At 42.7% G+C, this 20,401-nt stretch overlaps 1 protein-coding gene across 3 annotated transcripts in view; it reads right to left on the bottom strand.

Moving 5' to 3' along the window:
- The window catches only part of CDC14A (cell division cycle 14A), a 75,547-nt gene that overhangs the window by 10,954 nt on the left and 44,192 nt on the right, over positions 1–20,401 (bottom strand). For all 3 annotated transcript variants that reach the window (XM_066624127.1, XM_066624128.1, XM_066624129.1), the window contains exons 6-13: positions 14,360–14,426; positions 13,632–13,694; positions 10,683–10,770; positions 9,283–9,513; positions 7,254–7,392; positions 4,430–4,589; positions 2,157–2,272; positions 796–843 (exon numbers count right to left, since the gene is read on the bottom strand). In XM_066624127.1, coding sequence (XP_066480224.1) covers positions 796–843; positions 2,157–2,272; positions 4,430–4,589; positions 7,254–7,392; positions 9,283–9,513; positions 10,683–10,770; positions 13,632–13,694; positions 14,360–14,426 — 912 coding nt within the window. The remainder of the gene's footprint in view (positions 1–795; positions 844–2,156; positions 2,273–4,429; positions 4,590–7,253; positions 7,393–9,282; positions 9,514–10,682; positions 10,771–13,631; positions 13,695–14,359; positions 14,427–20,401) is intronic.

The following is a 20,401-nucleotide window of genomic DNA, read 5'->3' as shown; positions in this document are numbered from 1 at the left end:
GTCAAGGACAGGTTTTGAGTCAAAAATCAAGAAATTTTCTATGACCCTTGGATAAGTGAGGGGGGATTTGGGGGTCTCTGACTATAATTTTGTCTGATTTCACCTGAGGCCAGATCCTGAAAAATAACCTACCAGTAATTGTCACCTAAGAACTATACCATCTCTAATTTATTAAAAATATAGTACAAGATCATGTTGCATTTTTATTCATTAACTTTTTTAATTCTGGTCGTCTGATCTTTTTGTAAACTATCAAAGTGATCAAACCATTGATCAAATTCTTCTTCAAGGTGCCTGGTGTGTTAAGCCAGAGGCTTTCCCATAAACTAGGGCAGGGGTGCCCAAACCCCGGCCTGGGGGCCACTTGCGGCCCTCAAGGACTCCCAATGCGGCCTCAGGGAGCCCCCAGTCTCCAGTGAGCCTCTGGCCCTCCAAAGACTTGCTGGAGCCCACACTGGCCTGATGCAACTGTTTGACCTCTCATGTGAGCTGTGGGATGAGGGCTCCCTCCACTGCTTGCTGTTTCACGTCTGTGATGTAGTAACAACAGTAGCAAAGGAAAGGCCAGCCTTGCTTTGTGCAAGGCCTTTTATAGGCCTTGAGCTATTGCAAGACCTTCAATCATTCATATAAGTTCATCTTTAATATATTCATTTATGTAAACTTATGTAAATTTATTCAACTTTTAAATGTGAATTAATTCTTTTTTTCCCCAGCCCCCGAAACAATGTCAGAGAATTGATGTGGCCCTCCTGCCAAAAACTTTGGACACCCCTGAACTAGGGTAATAAATACCTGAAAGGCTGAGATATGGATCTTGTATGCAGTTTCATGTCTTCTAACCTAGAAAACCAGTTAGCATTTGTTATTGATTTCTGCTACAGCATACGTTCAGAATTCTCAGAGTAGCTTAACAATTTAAAAACCACCACCACCACCCAATTAGAAAGCCACCACTGCCATTGATTAAAAAAGCAATTAACTAAAACAACAAGTACCAGATTGTCATCCAGATCCCTCCACCAACCCAGCAAATGATTTCTTAAAAAAGGAGAGTTTTTATTATACACAAAAAGCACTGGTTCAATATGCCTATCAGGAGACAGAATCCAATGGGGCAGGTACTATCAACAGGATGGCCCTTGTACTCAGTTGGCCCTCAGGTGATAGGGACACCCAAAACAGGGCTAGGTTGGATGCATTTAAAAGATATGCCAGAGTACATATGGGACAAGACATTTCTTCAGATATCCAAGAATCAGAACTTTATGAAATATTTCAAGCATCCTTTCCTACTCAAATATACAAAAATAAAAGGAAACTGCTTATCTCTTCACAGTTAAGAGTAAGGAGCAATGACTCCTTTGGGGAAGGGGCAACCCCCATGATACCATTCTCAATTAGTTACAACCCTACAGTACATCCTGTGCCTACAACAACTGTAAAAAATAGTTGAACACTATTGAACAGTATGCGGTTATGATGACTAAACAGTCCAGTTTTCCAATGTACAAGGGTCAAACTATGTGTTAAGTTACAAACAATTTGTCTGTGTTAATATTGTGGCTTTCTGAAGTCAAGTCACAGTCAAGTAGAGGCCGTTGGGCACATACAACAGCACCCTGTGAGTTTGCCATGGTGGCCTGGGGCATTGTGGCACACCGTTTGGGAACCACTTCCTAAGGCTATTAAACCTGAGTGGGAAGCTTCCATCTGGGGTTAATAGTAGCTTTGGGGTACAATTTTTGTCAGGACTGCAGTGCAAGGGGAAAGGATTAAATACATTCTCCCCATGCACTATGGCTTCAATTCCAATTGCATACAGTACCCAGCAATTTAACTTTCTAAAAATAATGAAGCAGGAGCAAACTACACGTTTAATGAAATGTGTAGTTTGGTTCTGAGCAAACAAGATTCCTGCATGATATGATTATTTTTCTAGTAGAAAGCAGCAGAACTGAAACTCATAATAAACCGACTCTGGTGCCCTTTTCAAAACCTTCACACATTTCACTGTACAACACAAAATAATTAGATTTCAGTGCCAACCAGAGGGGCAACCAGCCCTGAAAAATTTTAAAAATGTCTACAAGCCATTGCTAGCCTTTAACAATATGCCATGGCACAATGAATGATAGAAGTGTGAATGGGATTACCTAAGAGCTCCTGTCGTTGCTGAACGTGGCTGCCTCCGAAGCTTTAAGGCACGAAGTTTGTCCCCCTGCGTCATGCCATTTTTCGTTTCCACTTCTGGATTGTCCTCCACTTCTTTCTGGAAAAGGGAGAATTTGATCATCTGAATTCTCCTACTTGTTTGCTTGACAACAGTCAAGATACTGAAATGCTCTTTCTATCCACTAGGAGGCAGGCTCTTTTGAAGATCAACTTGGTAAGGATTGGAAGAAAAAGGTACCATCCACCTGCACTCTGGAGCCAGTCACTGCTGATGTAGCAATGTACATCAATATACATCTGTACAATTTAGATCAGTGTTCTTCAGCTTTGGGGTTGGGACCCCAATGGGGTCACGAAGCCTCATTTGTGGGGCTGTGGTCTGGGAAGGAGAAGTCTGGGAGTTAAAAGTAAAGTTAGCAGATGACCCCCAGTCCAATGGGCTTATGGAGTAAGTGTGCACAGGACAAGGGTACCACTGCTGGCACCAGCACTCAGGCTCCTTCATCTTTACCTGGGTTTGCCCGGCCTTACTCCTGCATGCCACCCAGCCCAGCATTCCCTCGGCATCCTGGACTGGGCTCCCAGTCCCCTAGGGAAGCAGAGCCAGTAGGCCTGGCTGCACTGCAGCCTCAACACAGTGCATGGGGCTAGTAGTTGGCTTGAGAAGTGTGGGGTGGGCAGTGACGGGGCAAGGGTGGGCAGATCAGGTGATAGGAGGTGAGTGGGATCAACGGTAGGTCCCCAGCCTCATTATTTATTTGGGTCATGGCATGAAAAAACTTGAAGATCACTGATTTAGAGTCAAAGGGATAAGTTAGATATCCAGAAAGAAGGAAACAAAAAGGTGGGTATTGGATAACTATTGAGTGAACAAGGAGACTGTCCCTTTGTGCTATAGTTATTTGGGCCCTGTAACCAGCTGGAATTTAAAGGGTGGAGATACTTCAGCACAGATTATAAAAGTAAATCTACTAATAACCTGCTCCATAATTATGAACTACACTCCCAAATGGACAAAGGCCAAAAGCCCAATATCACATTGCCAGGAATATAGCTAATATAGTACTACAGGATATAATACTATCAGACCAGGTGCTTTGTTTCTTGTCCTTTCCAGTAGATCTCATACACTGAAAGGTCTGATCAAAGGATTAAACAAATGAGTAATTAATATGCATGCCAATTCTTGTACTGCAACTTTCCCATCTCTTCTCAGAAATGGTAGCCAAATATTTATCACTATGTGCAAAATAATTAAGAATGCACTGTTGTCTGTTTCACCTAAGTATTTAACTCTGATGAAAAGCACTTTGGTTTATATCAAACAGATGGGAAAGTACCTGAAAAACTGCCAGGAGGATGACAGTGCACCTGCTCTTACTTAAGTGGCCACAATGTGGCATTAGACAATGCTAGATTAGAAACAAAGTAGCATTAAGAAAGGTAAGCCAAAGTGGTCTCCAACTACTTGAAACTAAACTCCAAAATAACTATGCTTGAAAATTAAAGGTGTCTGCATGACTCTGCACATTAATAAAAAATGAGTCATTTATAATTACAGTGATTTTTGACTCCAAGTGCAGAATGTTCAGATCAGTTCAAAAATTATGCAATGAACTACTCTCAGCTAAATGGATCACATTAACAGTCAATCAATCAGTTTTGTATTATATCATGATACTCTTTTTAAGTGCACACACGTGCTTGTGTTTCTCTTCCTCATGGTCGATCCTTCTTCCAGTATCATCTTGGTTATCACTAATAGATCAGCCTTCATTTAGAGATACCATGTGGGTAGTTACAAAAGCTATCCTCAAAAATTTAAACTGCAAAATAAGAGGATTTCATACCGGTATCTTTTTTTCCTAGATCATATTAACTTGTACGTTCAGGGAAACATACTGGTTCAATCTCCGGAAATTTCCAGTTAGAAAAGATCTCAGGTAGCAAAGGAGAAAGACCCCTGTCATCCGAAACCCTGGAGAACTACTGCCAGTCAGAGTAAGATAAGAGTGGGCTAGACAGACTCTGGCTACAAGGCAGCTTCATATGTTCATATGCTTTAGAGTGCAGCACAGCGGCTATCATACCTCAAGCTGTTAACCAGAAATCCCTAGCTCAAATCCCTTCACCAACTCATTTGGTCTTTTACAGGCCACTCTCACTCTGAATATGGGGAAAGCAATACTGATATATCTGCATGCGCACAGCAATATATTAATTTTCTACATTCATGCTGAGATGCCGAGGTTACCTCCAGATATCTCTCGAGATTTTCTACTTTATTCAAACTCCCACTGATTGAAATGTCATCCAAGCCAGACACAACTTTGCTCATGCCATCTTCTTCTACGGATTTAGACTTCTGCGCAGATCGGAAGATGTCTCCTTGGACCCATAACAATGGCTGTTTCCTATTTGGTCCCAAAAGACAAAAATTAGCACAAGGTTCATTCAAATCACTGCAAAAATATGACATTCAACTAAAGTTACTTGGTTTCACGTACTATAGCATGAAAAGTAATTTGTTAAAGGAAACATGGCCTTTAAAAAATAAACTGTACTTCGTAAAAAAAAATCAGCCATTAGTTATGGATGTTTATAATTTCTGTCTAAAAACCTTGCTGCTTCAGAGTTCTTATATTTTTCTTAAACTGAATTTCCTTGATGAAAAGTCTAAGAAACTTCTTAGACTTTTACTTTCCTGAAAAGATCTACACATCCCTATAATGTGAGAACTGAAAAGGGGTTTTAAAGTCAAGAGAAACTTTTATTCCACTACTTATTAAAAACAGTAGAAAAGGGCAAAACTGGATTTTCTCCTACTTACTTAGAAGAGATCAACCCTATAAAATAAAATAACCATATTGCTAAGCAGCTGTTTCTTTCCCCTTCATCTATGGAAAAAGTGACTTTTGAGCTGGAGTAATTCTTTTCTTCCTTTGCTAAATTTACTGATTTCCTTCATGAGCTATCTTTTCCTGTAATTCTGTTGGGGGGGGGGGGAGGAAGTGCAACAACTCTGGCAGTTATCCAAAAGAAACAGTCACAGAGAAGCTTCCATGGAGAGGTTACATAACTGGTGAATAGAGCAGGATTAGCAAGTTGAAAAAAAGTGTTCCTGCTTAGAGTGAGGAAGTTGATATCCAGTATAATTAAGAGTGATCTGAGATTACAGTGCTGATGATGCAAGCCAAGTTAACTCTTGAAAGAACGTGCTGGGAATATGTACCACAAACACAAAACAGGTGGTGCCTTATCATAATCCTTTGCGAGTGTCAAAGAACATCACGTTCCTCTTCTAGATTTTCTTATTCATACATCCATGAACATGGGAATAACAGTTTAAATATAAATTTCTAGTATTTATAGTTAGTAAGCTTGACTGCCAAGGACAGAACAACGAGCAAGACACGCAGTCACAGGTCAAAAGAACCTTGTAATGAGGTCTCCTCCCAGCAACCTTCATTCTTTGAATCCATGGTTACCAAGAACATAGTTACTAAAAACAGGGCTAGCATCCAGGACATGCACCAATACATAGCATCTTCCCTGTCCCCTCCTTACCATTACTATCACTTATACAATGCCTTCAATTACATGGTGCTCTACATAAAGAGGCAATTCCCTGCTCTGAGCGGCTTGCAGTCTAGATACTGACATGGAGGGTAAGGGAATAAGAGGCAGGGGATAAAAAGGGGAAGTGTGTACAAGTGTTTATGCTTAGCCACAGATGGGAATGCAAACTACAGCCTGATACCACATGCTGCACCGCAACCCTCTTTTGAAACCAAATGCAAAGTTCAAAAAACAGTTTTTGACATGGCACTGGGAATGTGCGTTTCTAAAAGAAGAAAGTGATTCCACTGGTCATGACCCAGCTATTGGTCAGGTTTTTAGAATTCTGGTTGCCACCTTCGAGCTATGAGTGAATGTTGGCTGCACTTGATGAAAGCACACTTATGCAGGCAGTGTTAAAAGTTTGAAAACAGATGAAAGTTTGAAACTTCACTCACCCCACTCATCAAACCTTAAATCTGTGGCATTTAAACCTGTGACCTTTAGAAAAAAGGATACATACTCAAACCACCTCAGCCTATTTGCTAATCTGCTCATGTTTTAATTCCAGGAAATAAAATCTTTATATTTTGTCCTGCTAAAAGCAACATGATCTCAAATTCCATGGCTCCGCACATTTCAGTAACAAGTTATAATTTAAGATCATATGGCCTGGGAAGTTAAGAACAGCATACAATATGATTTATTGAGCCTCTTGCTTAATTACTGCTGAACTATTAATATAATGAATCATTTTCAGAGAAAATGAAATGGACCTGCTGATGGTATTAAATGGCAGTCAGTGCTGGGCCATAGCGTGGGGCTGAATGTGGGTATACCAACTGTAGCCAATTCAAGACAAAAATAAATGGTGATCAGTAGATTCCACAATTTGGGGATGAAAAGACTAATCATTGATAAGATATTCTGTGAACTTCACCAACGCTCCTCCCTGTGCCAGCACTGCCTCAGTTTCCAGGAGAGGAACACTGGTACTGAAAACAATGGCATTAGGAAACTTATCTTTGCAGTATTGGAAGTTGTGCTGCATCCACTCTATAAATGCAACACATGTTGTGTTGCATCTACACATTCCACTGAATTCAATGGTAAAGTATTCAACTTTCCTCTTCTAGGTGAGAGGCTAAGGTCAGTTTTCAATTTCAAAAATGGTATGCACATTCACGATAGTATTTTGTGTGCATCTGTAATGCAATCTCCCATGAACATTAAGGCATAATGATGAACTTGGAAGTCTGATGCAAGGTGTTAAACCCAACACCTCATGATGCTCAGTCTGTCACAAAGAATTTCCAATTTATACTGTCTCTGAAATAACTGAAAAGTCATCCAGTGCCTACTATAATTGCACACATCTATCTCACTGAAATCAACTAAATAGATATCTACATTTGTGAATGATTTCAGCTAAAGAATTCTGCTACAAGAAAGCCATTGTAGAAAAAAAGAGCACACAATTTGGAGCAGTAAAGTAGAACATACAAAGAAGGAATACTTACTCTTCAAGAAAGTGCTGCTGGGGCCCAATAATAGAACCTGGCCGGCACATTCTTACCCAGGCAATTGCTTCAGAATGCGTGAATCTATAGTGCTTCATTATATAACACGCTATCAGTGTTCCTGTTCTTCCTAGTCCAGCTACAATAAGATACAAACATTAATTTTAGGTATAGAACTACATACCTTTAGGAATAGTGAAGAATCCAACTGTTTCTCGTATTATACAGGGTCTTTTTCTTAGTTTACAGCAGAATTTTATTTTGCAATGTTGAACTATTGTAAAATGCCTTGAGAGCCCCTTGTTAGTACTAACGGATGGGGTAAAATGACTAGAAAAATGTTACTGATATTCTACTGCAACTTTATGACTATTCTCTTTAGCTTAAAAAGAGAACCCCGTGAATGTCTATTTTAAGCAGCATGAGTCCATCAAAGTACAAACATCCTGCTAGATCTCATATAGCCTTGCTAATGCCCATCTTAACCTCCAGTGCCCTTTCTATTCCTGCTCTGGATAATCTAAAATGTATGACTTCCTGTTCTGCTAAACAAAGGTACACTGCTTTGTTGTATGTGTCAAACTGATGGGACACATAAAAGTGTAACTACATAGTGTGACATTAAGATGCAATTTTTGGCAACATCTCCAAGTTCTTCCCTCTATCTCCTTAGTATGAAGGATCAATTGCACTGAATTCTGATGTCAAGATATGGGGTAATTCATCACAACACATAATTGGCTGCTGTTAATGGGACAGGGACATATACACCCTGAGGATATCACAACATAATTGATTGGTCCCACATGCATACATACCATGTCATGTTTAAATGCAGTAGTTCTATGCTAAGCCTTCACATTACAGCATATGGCTTAAAGTGCCTGGATTTCAGCACCTGTGGAGATGCACTTTAATGGAAAAGCCACTGAGGGCCCAATCCTATCCAACTCTCCAACACCTCAACCGCCGCAATGCAGCCACAAGGGAAAGGAACAAAGTTCCCTTACCTTGAGGAAGCCTCTGTGACTGCCCCTCACCACCACAGGAAGCAGTGCACACTCTGTTGGCACAGTTACATATGTGCTGGAAAGTTAGAACTGAGCCCTGAGAGAGTTAACCATCTTTCCTGACAGAATATAGATCTCCAAGGATGTATTCTTGCTCAGAATGTGTTTTAGGTTGAAGCCTTAATTGTGAGTACTGCATGGAAACAAAGATGATTTTTGGATATCAGAGCACTTGGACCGGTATCCAACACAGACATCCTTCAGTTCTCTTGTAGCCCAGTCCTTGGAGAAATGGCCTCCTGTGAAATTACTTGTGTTAATTTTCATCCTGGTGGGCCCAAGAGGTTAAGAATGGACCAATCTTACTCTTGCATAGTCTGCTTTAATTCAAGAGGAACTTGGATATTCACCCCTTGCTTTTGCCTCCTTGGAAGAGGTCAAGGAGCGTGCCGTAGATGCTGACTTCTTAAGTGGTTGTGTGCTATACAAGAAACGCTAACTGGATTTTTTAAAAATGCCAGATAAACTTCTGCACTTTGTCTCTAACAAATTAGAAAGAGAAGTGAAGTGGAGAGAGATGAGCAAACGATAATGTTAAATTTTCACTTTATGGTCTCTTCCTACAAAATAATTTCTAAATACACAACAGTGCCTTCGTTACTAAAAAGAGCAACAGCATCACTCAGTGGAATAAAAAATGGTCTGCATAAAATGTTCAGAATGTGAGTCAGGAAGTCATTTAGTTAATTGATTTTCTCTTTGTAAACTTTGTGAATTTTTTTGTTGAAAAGTGGTAAAGAAATATTTTTAATAATAATAATGGACAAGATAAACCAATACATATTTTCAGTTTAATATCAGAGTTGAAGGCATTGTGATTTGGACAATTTCACTTAAGGCTTGTGTGTGTTTTTTTTTCCAGTTAACATCTAACAAGGTCTTTTTCAAATCTTGCATGCTTTTCCCTCTATATGTTAGTACATGGTGCAGTTGAATTACTCTATAGGGTTTTTATTTACCTTTACAGTGCACAGCGATGGCACCTTCTGCATTCTCAGAAATGTTTAAAAATCGTCGCATTATGTTGTCGTTTGGTGTGCTTCCATCTATGAAGAACAGGTCATAGTGCTCAAACCCACCATCTGTGAAACGTTTTGCTTCATAAATCTTTTTGTTGAGTCTTATGACTACTGTTATGTTGTGCTTCCTGAAATATGGGAAATAGGCTTCGGGTGCATGGAGAGGGTAGCCTATAATAAACAGAGCAAAAATGCTTGTGTTTAAATACAATCACCACAAATACCATAATTTGAGAATTACGAATCATACTGTCTAAGAAAGTGAACGTTATTAATGTAACCAATACGGAGCAGGAAAGAAAGAGTGAAAATAAAAGTGGGTTGCATTTTGCAAGTTCAAATTGAAGGTGGTATCCAGGTCTGGAAAAAGTACAGTATTAAGAATGCTGACCCAAGACCAACCAACGTTGACCTAACAGCAACCGGTATGTTCATGGAATTTGGATATCAGCTAAATGTTTAGTATAACACATTTAATTTTTGGTCCTCACAGCAGCAGCAAGTTGACATTCAGCTGTGTTTCATACAACACCTTCCCCACCACACCTTGTAGTCAATTAATATAACAGCATCTGGGGGGAGGCCAGCTACAACCTTTTTCACATTGCAGCAACATGGCCAACTACACAATCTGGATAGGGCTTGTACAAAAAATAAGTCTAACCAAGTTTGGACAAAAAATCCTTCCACACCACAGTTGCTTCAGACATGGATGTGGTCTGAGCCAGGGTATCGCAGAAAGCTCTGAATAGCCCCTCCTACCCTCTTATTAAATGCAACAGTACTTCTGAGTAGCAGGCCTTTTCCGAGAAGTTAATTTTGTGAGTCATCTTTAAACAAACTTGCAGTACATGCAAACTGTCCATCTGAGATAATTGGAAGGAAGAGCTCATCTTCCTAATGCACTTACAAGTTCGTCTCAACTAAGGAGTAAAAATGCTAAGTGTTAGGATTTTTAAGAACCTTGAAAGCTTATGAAAGGTCTTATCAAAATATATAAATGTGAAACCATTTGCCTTCTAGACTAAGATCCACATACACAGTTGCTAATTTCAGAAAAGTACTGATATGTCCTCCAAAATTCCAGTTTACCGAGGTTTCCATGAGTACAGAATCTCTGCAATTGATTCTCCTTGCCAAAGCTGCTCTGGAACCTACAGAACAGCCTTCAATATAGCATGAAAAGCTACACTTAGATGTGTGAAGAAAAAGATACAGGTCTGTATGCAGATTGCACTGCTTGGGCAAGCATTTGAGGATCTCCAAATCCCGGTTATGACTAATCATAATATGAAACCAATACAAAATTCTATAGAAGGCATGGGAGAGAACATACATACCATTTTCAATTTTGGTCTTTGGATGTGGTCCACTAAATGCTAAAAATTTTCCTGGAACAATCCAGTTGAAGTCACCATTTTCTACCCTCTAGTGAAAACAAAGACAAAGGACTTGGAAATCTCTTCACAAAAGTTTCTGAACATCTCTTTCTCTTGTTCTGCAAAGCATTACATTCAAGTAACAGTCTGGATCATAAAAGGCTAGCTTCCAGGCACAATCTCCTTTGGAAAGAGGTTTCTGAAATTGAGCATACTGAAAATTTACCTAAGGCACTTCTGCAGGAGCCAAGGAAAAACTTGAATTCATTTAGTTCTACTTATGAATCATCAGAAGGGGCTGGCTGGCAATTACTTGGGTATTCAAAGGCAGTGGAAGCCTGCCTTCTAGTAAGGTTTGCAAAACGAGTCTTAAAAGCAAATACAAAATTGAAGACCAATTAGCTTGGATATATTTTTTGTGTGTGGTAAATACAGTATTACAGATGCAAGACTGCTGTCTTATAACCACCATTCAGTCTCATGAATCATTCTATTGTGAGAAGCAAAACACTATAAGTAAGAGTCAGCGAAGACATCCTCCATATCTTCTGTATCTTTTTTGGTCCATATGTATGGAATGCACACTACTGTCCCTTTAAAGTTCCTTCACACACTATTTTAGTATTCACCTAAAAAAGTTGTATGAATAAAGTTGATGCCTTGGTATCTGTGGGAATTTGTTCTTGGACCCCCCCCCCCCCCCGCAGATACCGAAATCCATGAATAAGCAAATCTACGGATCTCCCTACCTGCTGTCCTCTGAAAGTGAGTGGAGCTGTACTCTGATTGCATTCAGAGACTCTTAGAAGGCCTCTGGAAGGCCAAAATCAGCACAGCCAGTTTCAACTGAAAACCAGAAGTGCTGATTTTTGGCCTTCTGAAGGCTTAAGAAGACCTTGTGAGGATCCAAGAAAGCCAAGCCTTCCCCGCCCTCAGAAGGGCCTCTGAACACAACCATAGCACAGCTCCAGTGTCAGGATAATTTGACCCAAAGTACCTGAAATTTGCTGTCTGAATGTGGCAGGGTCGAAATGTCTAGACCTGAATTTTGCAAGCCCGTGTAAAATGTATGTACCTGTAAGCAACACTCTGTAAACCATGTGACTCCAATGTGACCAATCATGTAAGTGTAAAAGCGCTGAATCACAGTGACTCTGCACTTACAATGTAAGCCTATAGAAAGAGGAACAGGTGCATCCTGGGAGGCTGATGCAATAGATCTCGTGAGGATGAGGTAATGGATGAGGTCATCCTAAACCTGATTGGTCAAGAGAAATATAAAAGGGAAGCAAGCACAGCCTACCCTTGTGGGTTGTTGTATGGAGTCGAAAGGAGCGAGAATCTATGTTGGAGTGTTCGAGAACTGTGCTTGCCGTTTTGCTCCTGGAAAGTCTGGTTATATGTATATTTTGTAAATACAGCTTGGTGGTGGACATCTGCCTTATCTATGTTATTTCTTCCTGGCTTAGATCACTGCTGGAGCCAGAAATCCGCTGCACTAAACTTTCCTCTATGGATTGTGCACACAGCATAGCCCCAACATCCAGTCGCATTTGGAGGACAGCAGGTGGGGAGATCTGTGGGTTCAGGACCCACAGGACCTGCGGTGAGGTAAAACCATGGGTCCCAAATTCACAGATGCCCTACCTGTACAACCAACAGATGCTTAGAAAATCATGTGCATTGTACAGGCATACTGACTGTGATTCTACAGAACATAGACAAAGAAAAAGAAGAGATTCTAACTAGTAGTGAAATGATGTGTGGGACTAATTTCTTGATGCCCAATTCCCTGAAATTCTTTGGAAGGTTAAAACTAACTTGAGACTAGACTAACTGTATGTGTAAGTGCCAAATTCTTAATATAAGTTACCTCAAAGTTAATATTTAACAAGTAGTGGAAGGGTTTTATGCAGCAATTACTAGTTTACCTACCTACCTACTCTTCCTGCTGGAGAAGCGTGACTGGGTACATACTGAACTAACATTCTTGAGCACCTTTGCCAAACAATGTTTCAAGTTTAACATACAATATACTTTGCCAGACAAAGAGAAATTACATTACCTGCCCAATAAAAGACATAGCAACAAAACTTTAGGCAATACAAATTTTACTCTGCATGCAAAAGATTCCTGAAGCAGAAACACAAGTGGCTTTAAGTACGGCCAACTCTCCGCACAATATATATTTTGCCTAGTTGTTCAATTTCTAAGAATATTTCTGTTATGTACTAAGCCCTATACACCACTGGTTTGGGGGGGGGGGCATTGGCAAAAATTTATTGTACACCATTGAGTACTGTATATATCCACAAATGACATCAGGCAGCTTTGAGTTGAGGTCAAGGTCCTAAGCAGAGATACATTTATTTGGATTTATACTTTCATCATAAAGCAAACCTAGCAAGCAAAGTTCAATTTAGAACTTGTCTTCCCAACTCTCAGTTTTCCAAGGACCATTGTGTTCAAGTACCACTTTTGAAAGCGCTACTGCTCCTACCAAGGATAATAGCTGCGCACAAAACTGGGTGGTTTGTCTCATAGTTGTTGTCCCTTCAGCAAGGGGAGGCTTCTTCAGTTGCTGCTGCCTCCTGATCCTATCTTCTCTAAACCTCACCTTTCCAGAAAGACCAAGCAACTGCACAGCTACATCATGACCAATCAGTGCACAGTCACCAAGCTATCTCTACTTTAGTGGGGTTGGGCTAGGCGAGGCAGCATCATGTGGTCACCAGAGTGGTGGGGCTAATTACTACCTGCCGTACTAGTACTGCTTGTATTAGAACCACTGGGAGGAAGCACACTACTTAGATGCTAGCAATGCACTGGTTGTTTAGTGCCTGCAGTCCAGGAGTGCACCATGTGTCACTTTTGCACCCAACTTTAAGCAATTTTAGAAGATTCACAAACCTCATAGTGTTCATATTCATCTGCATCAAATGTCGTGAAGTCAACAAATCCATGCTGTAAGGCCTGAAGGGGAAAAAAAAAATACTGCTTCTCATACAACCATTCAAAGGCTGCAACTTACAGCCATTTAAGCATGAATGGGCACCTACCACTGTACATCTTTGGGAATTACTTTCCAACATTAATATGTTAAGCAAAACTCAGGAGCATCTTGTAAAGTTCATGCTGTAAGTAAGGGATTCCATAATAGTTCTCCATTTCACACCTAACTAGCTAAAGGTCTGTGAAATGTGCTCTCTTCTGGCTTTAGTCCATTCCCCTTTTCTCACGTATTTTCCCACTTGATGAACCAATGATTACCCCATAAGATGGAGCTTAACTCGGGGAAGAACACATGTATGAGGAAATCTGAGGAAACAGTGAATGAAGGCATTTTGTCTCCTGCTTCCTACACTTATCCCTGGCTTTGGAAGGGGAGGAATGTATAGGCCCTCTGTCTCCTCTTTTCCCAGAAGCTGAACACCTAATTAAAAGTCAGTGTGCTGTAATGGCAGTATACTGGACTAGACCAGGAAGGTGTTTTCAGTTCGGTCTGCTTATTTCACTGAGTTACCAGTCCAATTCAATTGCTCTAGTGACAGACCTTGTGCCAAGTCCCACCCCTTGGGAACGCCTTTGTTTGCATGTGCCAAGGACAGAATTTTTATCTCAAACACACTTTGAGTTACCTTTTTTAATCCCTGTAGACAGTCCAAAATAGTTAGATTATATGTACAGTTTCCAAATGATGCATCCCTATGAAAAGAAAATGTTAATATTTTAAATTACTATAAGAACTCCCATATAATTTACCAGAAGATGATAGTACTTCAGGTATAATAGAACATTTATGAAATTTATGGTCCAACATTAACTTCTATATAACACACACACACACACACCCAGAGCTCCTCTCACCTTGTTCAAGTAGACTCACAATCTTCAAAAAGGTGCAGAAGAAACACTGTGATTGAGTAAATAGGAAGCTGCTCTCCCCAAGCTATATATTAAAGACTACCACTTTAAGAGGTGCCTCTTTGACAAGGTAGCGGGTTTCTGTCTGCAACAAACTTTAACTACTATGTAGAAATAACATTTTTTAAATAGGAAGGAGCACACCTGACTATTTTTTCAAACCACAATTACAGTACTCTGTGTCTCTGCTAAAAGTAAACTTCATTACTAAGTGAGCAAAGAGGCACCTTCTAAAGTAATGTCCTATTATTTGGTGGGGGAGGGGAGAGCAACTATCCTTCATTCCAGCATGGTGTCCTTTCCAGTGGTGGCTGCTGGTGTTTTGCATGTTTTTTAAAAAAAATATTGTCAGCCCTTTGGGGACAGGCAACCATTTACTGTAGATATAGATTGAGACTCATTTTAAAAAATGCTACTTCCTGAGGGAAACCAGAAGTGGCTTTTTTTGCTTCTACAGGTCATTTTGAAGCCTGCATAGGCAACAGGCTAGTGCATGCTGCCTCTGTGGGCTTCAGAACTCCCTTCCAGAGAGGACTGGAGCACAGATCTGTGGATGCACAATTGGCAGATACGGAGGCCCCACCTGTACTACAATGGAGACAATATTTTGAGCCATGAATGGTATAATGAACTAGAGCAGTGTTTCTCAAACTGTGGGTTGGGACCCACTAGGTGGGTCATGAGCCAATTTCAGGTGGGTCCCCATTCATTTCAATATTTTATTTTTAATATATTAGGCTTGATGCTATCAAGGTATGTGACTGCATTTGGGGAAATGTTGCAGACCTTTACTTTTAGCAAACTACTCTGTATAGTCTTTTAACAATGATGATAGTCAATAGGACTTACTCCTGGGTAAGTGTGGGTAGAATTGCAGCCTAGGTTTGTTAAAAATTTTCTGCTTGATGATGTCACTTCTGGTCATGACATCACTTCTGGTGGGTCCTGACAGATTCTCATTCTAAAAAGTGGGTCCCAGTGCTAAATGTGTGAGAACCACTGAACTAGAGGACTATTGAAACTATCTAGAAATGCATATACATTATTCTACAATTTCCTATTTTAAGGATTCTTACACATAACACACACCACCTAACCTGGTCTCCCAGACAGGAGAAATGTCTCAGTGGAAGGGCTATGTGCCCACCAAAGAATTACTGCTACAAAAATGTCTACTGTTTATAAGCAGAAGTATTAGAAACCAACAAAATTGACTCTTGACCATGCACTGTTGTGTAACCTTTTTTCTATTTAATAAATTATGTTTTTATTGTAACAATAATTGTGCTATACAGTAGCTATATGAACATTTATCCACAGAAAAGTCAGCAGCATAAGCTGAACTGATGCGTCACATGTTAGCCACCTAAACTTACTGCGTATTGCACAAAGAATGTTTGCTTGAGATGTCTGCATGGGAAAAGTCAGACGGACAACATGACCTCCTGTGCTTTGAGAATTCAAGCCTATATATAGATCTGTGTTTAATAATTCACCATTCAGTGGAGTTTTCCTGTATTTAGGCAGTGTTGTCAGTATTAGTACTGCCAATAGTTGATACAACTTCATTTCTAACTGTGGTTTTTACCAGAACTAAAAGTCAAGATGCTAGAAAACTAAAGGTATACTTCAACACAATCGGACAAGAATGCTCTTAAAGGGACTACTAACATAATCCTATGCATGTCTACTCAGAACTAAGTCCCACTGTCTTCAATGAGACTTACTCCCAGGAAAGTGTGTATAGCATATGATTGTAGCTTAAGAGACCATATGAACTTGTATTAAATATTGACCAAGATCAATAGGTAAATAATTTGGAAGACAACTGATTGAGTGAAAAACTTCTTTAGGAATCCCAAGTGCTTACATGCATGTGCCTGGTGCAGTGTTTTTCAAACATTTCCAACACAGGATCCTAAGCCTGATTCTAAACACAAATTGCTATCCAGAATCCCAGATGCGCAAAAGTAAGCTGCAACCAGTTAACGCTAAATCCCCACATGGTGATACAGCAGCACCGATGTGGCTTCTGCTGTATCCTGTGGGAGATTTTTGGCTGCTGAAGGTCTCTTTGGGATAAGGGGGACACTTATATCCTTGCTCCGGTACAAGGCCCAGCAGTCGCAACAGATCAATTCGATATCACTGGCACAAGTCCACGCTGATCCATGCAGGCAGGTCAGGTCTGGGAAGGGGGTTTCGATATGATGAGCACCAGTGTGATTGATCCTGCCCCTCCAAGGCCCTTTCCACACACCCACACTCCTATCGCTACCCTGTTCCACCCTCCCCACCCCATTCAATCACCTCCCCTGAGCTGGACCTGCCTGCTCCAGTGGGCTCCTGATCCAGCGCCAGCCGGATGACCCCAGTCTTCCTGCTCCTGGACACTGCGCTGCTGAAGTGCTTTTGGGAAGCACATGCAGGCAAACATGTGTTCTACCAGCGCAGGCCCTCAATAGGACTGGGCCAACATAGCATTCTCATGTGAACTCTTGTATCACTTGTGCTAAATGAATGTTGCTCAAATAAGTTGTTAGTTGATTAGTAGAGGTGTTTGTTTCTGGTAAGATAGAATTACAGCCTAAGTCAGTGGTTCCCAAACTGTAAGTCCATGGTCCATCAGTGTGCCACGACCCAATTTTCGGTTGGTCACGAAACTGACAAGGCAGATTAGGCTATGTGCATCAAAGGTTAAACAACCTGTTACTTGAGGAGAGCACTGCTGCCCAATCACCATTATAACCATAGAGGCTTGAGTGGCCAGTATAGTGAAACTTTTTTTAGGTGGATTCTGATGCTAAAACGTTTGGGAATCATTGGCCTAAGTCCTACTAAACTCACGGTCACTCACGGCCTCGCCACTTGTTGCAACACCTTACACCCCATAGCGGCATCCGATGAAGCGGCTGTGGTTATCCGGTAGCGCTTGGCGAAGGTGTGGATCGAAGACCACGTCGCCGCCCTACAGATTTCACTGAGGGATGCGTACCTGTCGAACGCTGCTGAGGTGGCAGTGCTCCTGAGGGAGTGAGCTGTGATCCCTTCTGGGGGAACTTCCCCTCTGGCCTGGTGGGCCAGCCGTATGCACGCTTTTAACCAAAGCTGGCTGGCTGAGGCCTTGCAGCCTTGGTTGGAGCCCTCGTAGGTTACAAACAGGGACTCCGACTTCCTAAAGTCTCTAGTGCGCTTGGTGTAATAACGTAAGGCCCTATGCACGTCCAGTGTGCCATGCCTTCTCCCTGGGGTGCACCAGCTTGGGGCAGAAGGATGGGAGAATCAGTTCTTGAGCCCTGTGAAACAGGGAGTTGACCTTTGGGACAAAGATCGGATCCAGGCAGAGTACCACCTGGTCCTTATGGAAAATGTACAGCTTGGGGTTGATGGACAAGGCCCCAAGCTCTGAAATCCTCCTGGCTAAGGTAATTGCCACTAGGAAGAGAAACTTGAACTTGAGTTCCCTAATGGTAACTGAGGCCAGGGGCTCAAAGGGTGCCTGAGTGAGGGCCTCCAGAACTTTGTTCAGGTCCCAACTAGGGAACCTGTGTACCGTTGGGGGTTCAGAAGTGCCACACCCCTCAGGAACCTGCAGACATGAGAATGGGATGACAGGGATTCCCCTGAGCCCGCTCCCAGGATGTTGCCGAGGGCCACCACCTGTCTCTTGAGTGTGTTGGTGGACAGACCCTTATCCAGACCCTCCTGCAGGAAGGACAAGACATGCTTCACTCCAGCCATGACTGCCCTGACCCCCCTAGCCTCCACCCACTTAATAAAGATGCACCAGGTGGACGGGTACACCTTCCTAGTGGAGGACTTACGTGAGGCCAGCAAGGTGGCCGTGACCCTGTCAGAATACCCCAGCCTGACTAGCATGCTCTGCTCAACCTCCATGCTGTCAGACTGAAGAGGTGTGGCTGAGGATGTGCCATTGGGCCCTGGAGCAGGAATCTTGCTGTAGCGGGATTGTCCAATGGTTCTGTGTTGACAGGCGTAGGAGCTCTGGGAACCATGGACATCTGGGCCACTTGGGAGCGATCAGAATGACTTCAGCCCAGAGCTGCTTGATTCTGTTGAGGAGACGCTGGAGTAGTGGAACTGGTGGAAATGCATACAGAAGACCCTGAGGCCAGGGGCTGCTTAGAGCATCTATGGCCTCCACTCCCTCTTGTGGGACACTTGCGAATAATCTTTGGATTTGCGCATTCTCTCATGGCAAAGAGGTCCATGAGTGGGGTCCCGAACCCCTCTCTCACCAGGCTGAAGACCGAGGGTTTAGCTGCCACTCTGTCTCCAGGATCTGTCGCCTGCTTAGCCAACCCACTGCGGCATTGTCCACTCCGGCCACGTGCTCTGCCCGAATGGCTACGAGATGGGCTTCAGCCCAAATGATGATGGCTGCCGCCTCTTTGTGTAGGGCCGTGGATCGTAGGCCTCCTTGTTTGTTAACGTAAGCCTTGGCAGTTACACCGACTGTCCTCACTAGAACTTGCTAGCCTTGGATCAGATCAGCCTTGAACTGCCACCGCCATTGGAGATCTGCGGGGGGTCGCACCAGATGAGGGGGGACCCCGCTGCCTGCCGCCTCCTCGTCACCGCCACTCTGCTGCCGCTTGGGGGGAGCGGCAACCAACAGGCGCTTCGCTGCCCCAGTGAGCCTCCTGCGGGGCGTAGCGTCTGTGGCGCGCTCCACCACTGGGCTGCCCAGGCCTGAGTCCCTCCCGTGGGGAAGGGGCAAGATGGCGCCCGCCACGTGGTTCTGGTGCTCCTGCTGGCTGTCCTGCCGGGAAGGCGCTGCTGCTGCCGCCGCTACTGGAGGTCTGCGGGGGGTCACGCTGGATGAGGAGGGGACACCGCCACCTGCCGCCTCCTCCGCCCCACTGCCGCTTGGGGGGAGCGGCAACCGACGGGCACTTCGTCGCCCCGGTGAGCCTCCTGTGGGGCATAGCGTCTGCAGAGCGCTCCTCCCGTGGGGAAGGGGGGAGGGCCCAAGATGGTGCCCGCCATGTGGCTCTGGTGCTCCTGTTGGCTGCCCTGCCGGCAAGGCGCCACTGCCGCTCCTGCCAGCGTGGGTCCATCTCCGGTTCTGTGTGGGGGAGGGGGACTGAAGCCTCCCACACCGCCGTTCCTGCCCACTTGCAGTGAAGGGGGAGGCAGCGCTGAGTCCCACCAGCAGGCAGGCTCTGAGCTGTTCAGAGCCTGGGAAGCAGTGGGGGAAGTTTAACCCCCTGCTCCAGGGAAGGAAAAATAAAAAATAAGAGAAAAATGAAAGAAAAATACTGATGTCATGCCAGAGCACGACAGAGGTCCGTCCTTGTTTCTAGAAGGTAGAACCGGAACTGGGGAGCACCATGGGATGCCCCCAACGTGGGAGAAGTATCCGTTCGGTGAGGTTCCAATCCTACCTTCCAGCAGGAGGGGCATCCCAGCAGTAGGAATGCCAACCCTTCCTTCCCAGAGAACTACAATTTATAATATAATAGCACAGATAAAACAATGAATATGGATATTATCTACCTCTTAATTCTAATAGAAATTTAGAAGAAGTCTCATTCATAAAGACTAATTCATTTTCTTATTTTAATTTTAAAAAGTTAAAGTTATGCAGTTATACAGGTGGGTCCTCGGCATCCAGTGATTTTATCCACTGATTTGACTTACCACTGATATCAAGGTCCACCTTTAAATGCCTTGTAACAAAGAAAAAGCACCAAAGTCCAATTTCCTACCTTTGTGCTGTTAAGTAATTATTA

Source organism: Tiliqua scincoides, chromosome 4, assembly GCF_035046505.1.
Source record: "Tiliqua scincoides isolate rTilSci1 chromosome 4, rTilSci1.hap2, whole genome shotgun sequence".
Lineage (NCBI taxonomy): Eukaryota > Metazoa > Chordata > Lepidosauria > Squamata > Scincidae > Tiliqua > Tiliqua scincoides.
This window is presented reverse-complemented; position numbering and strand designations above follow the sequence as displayed.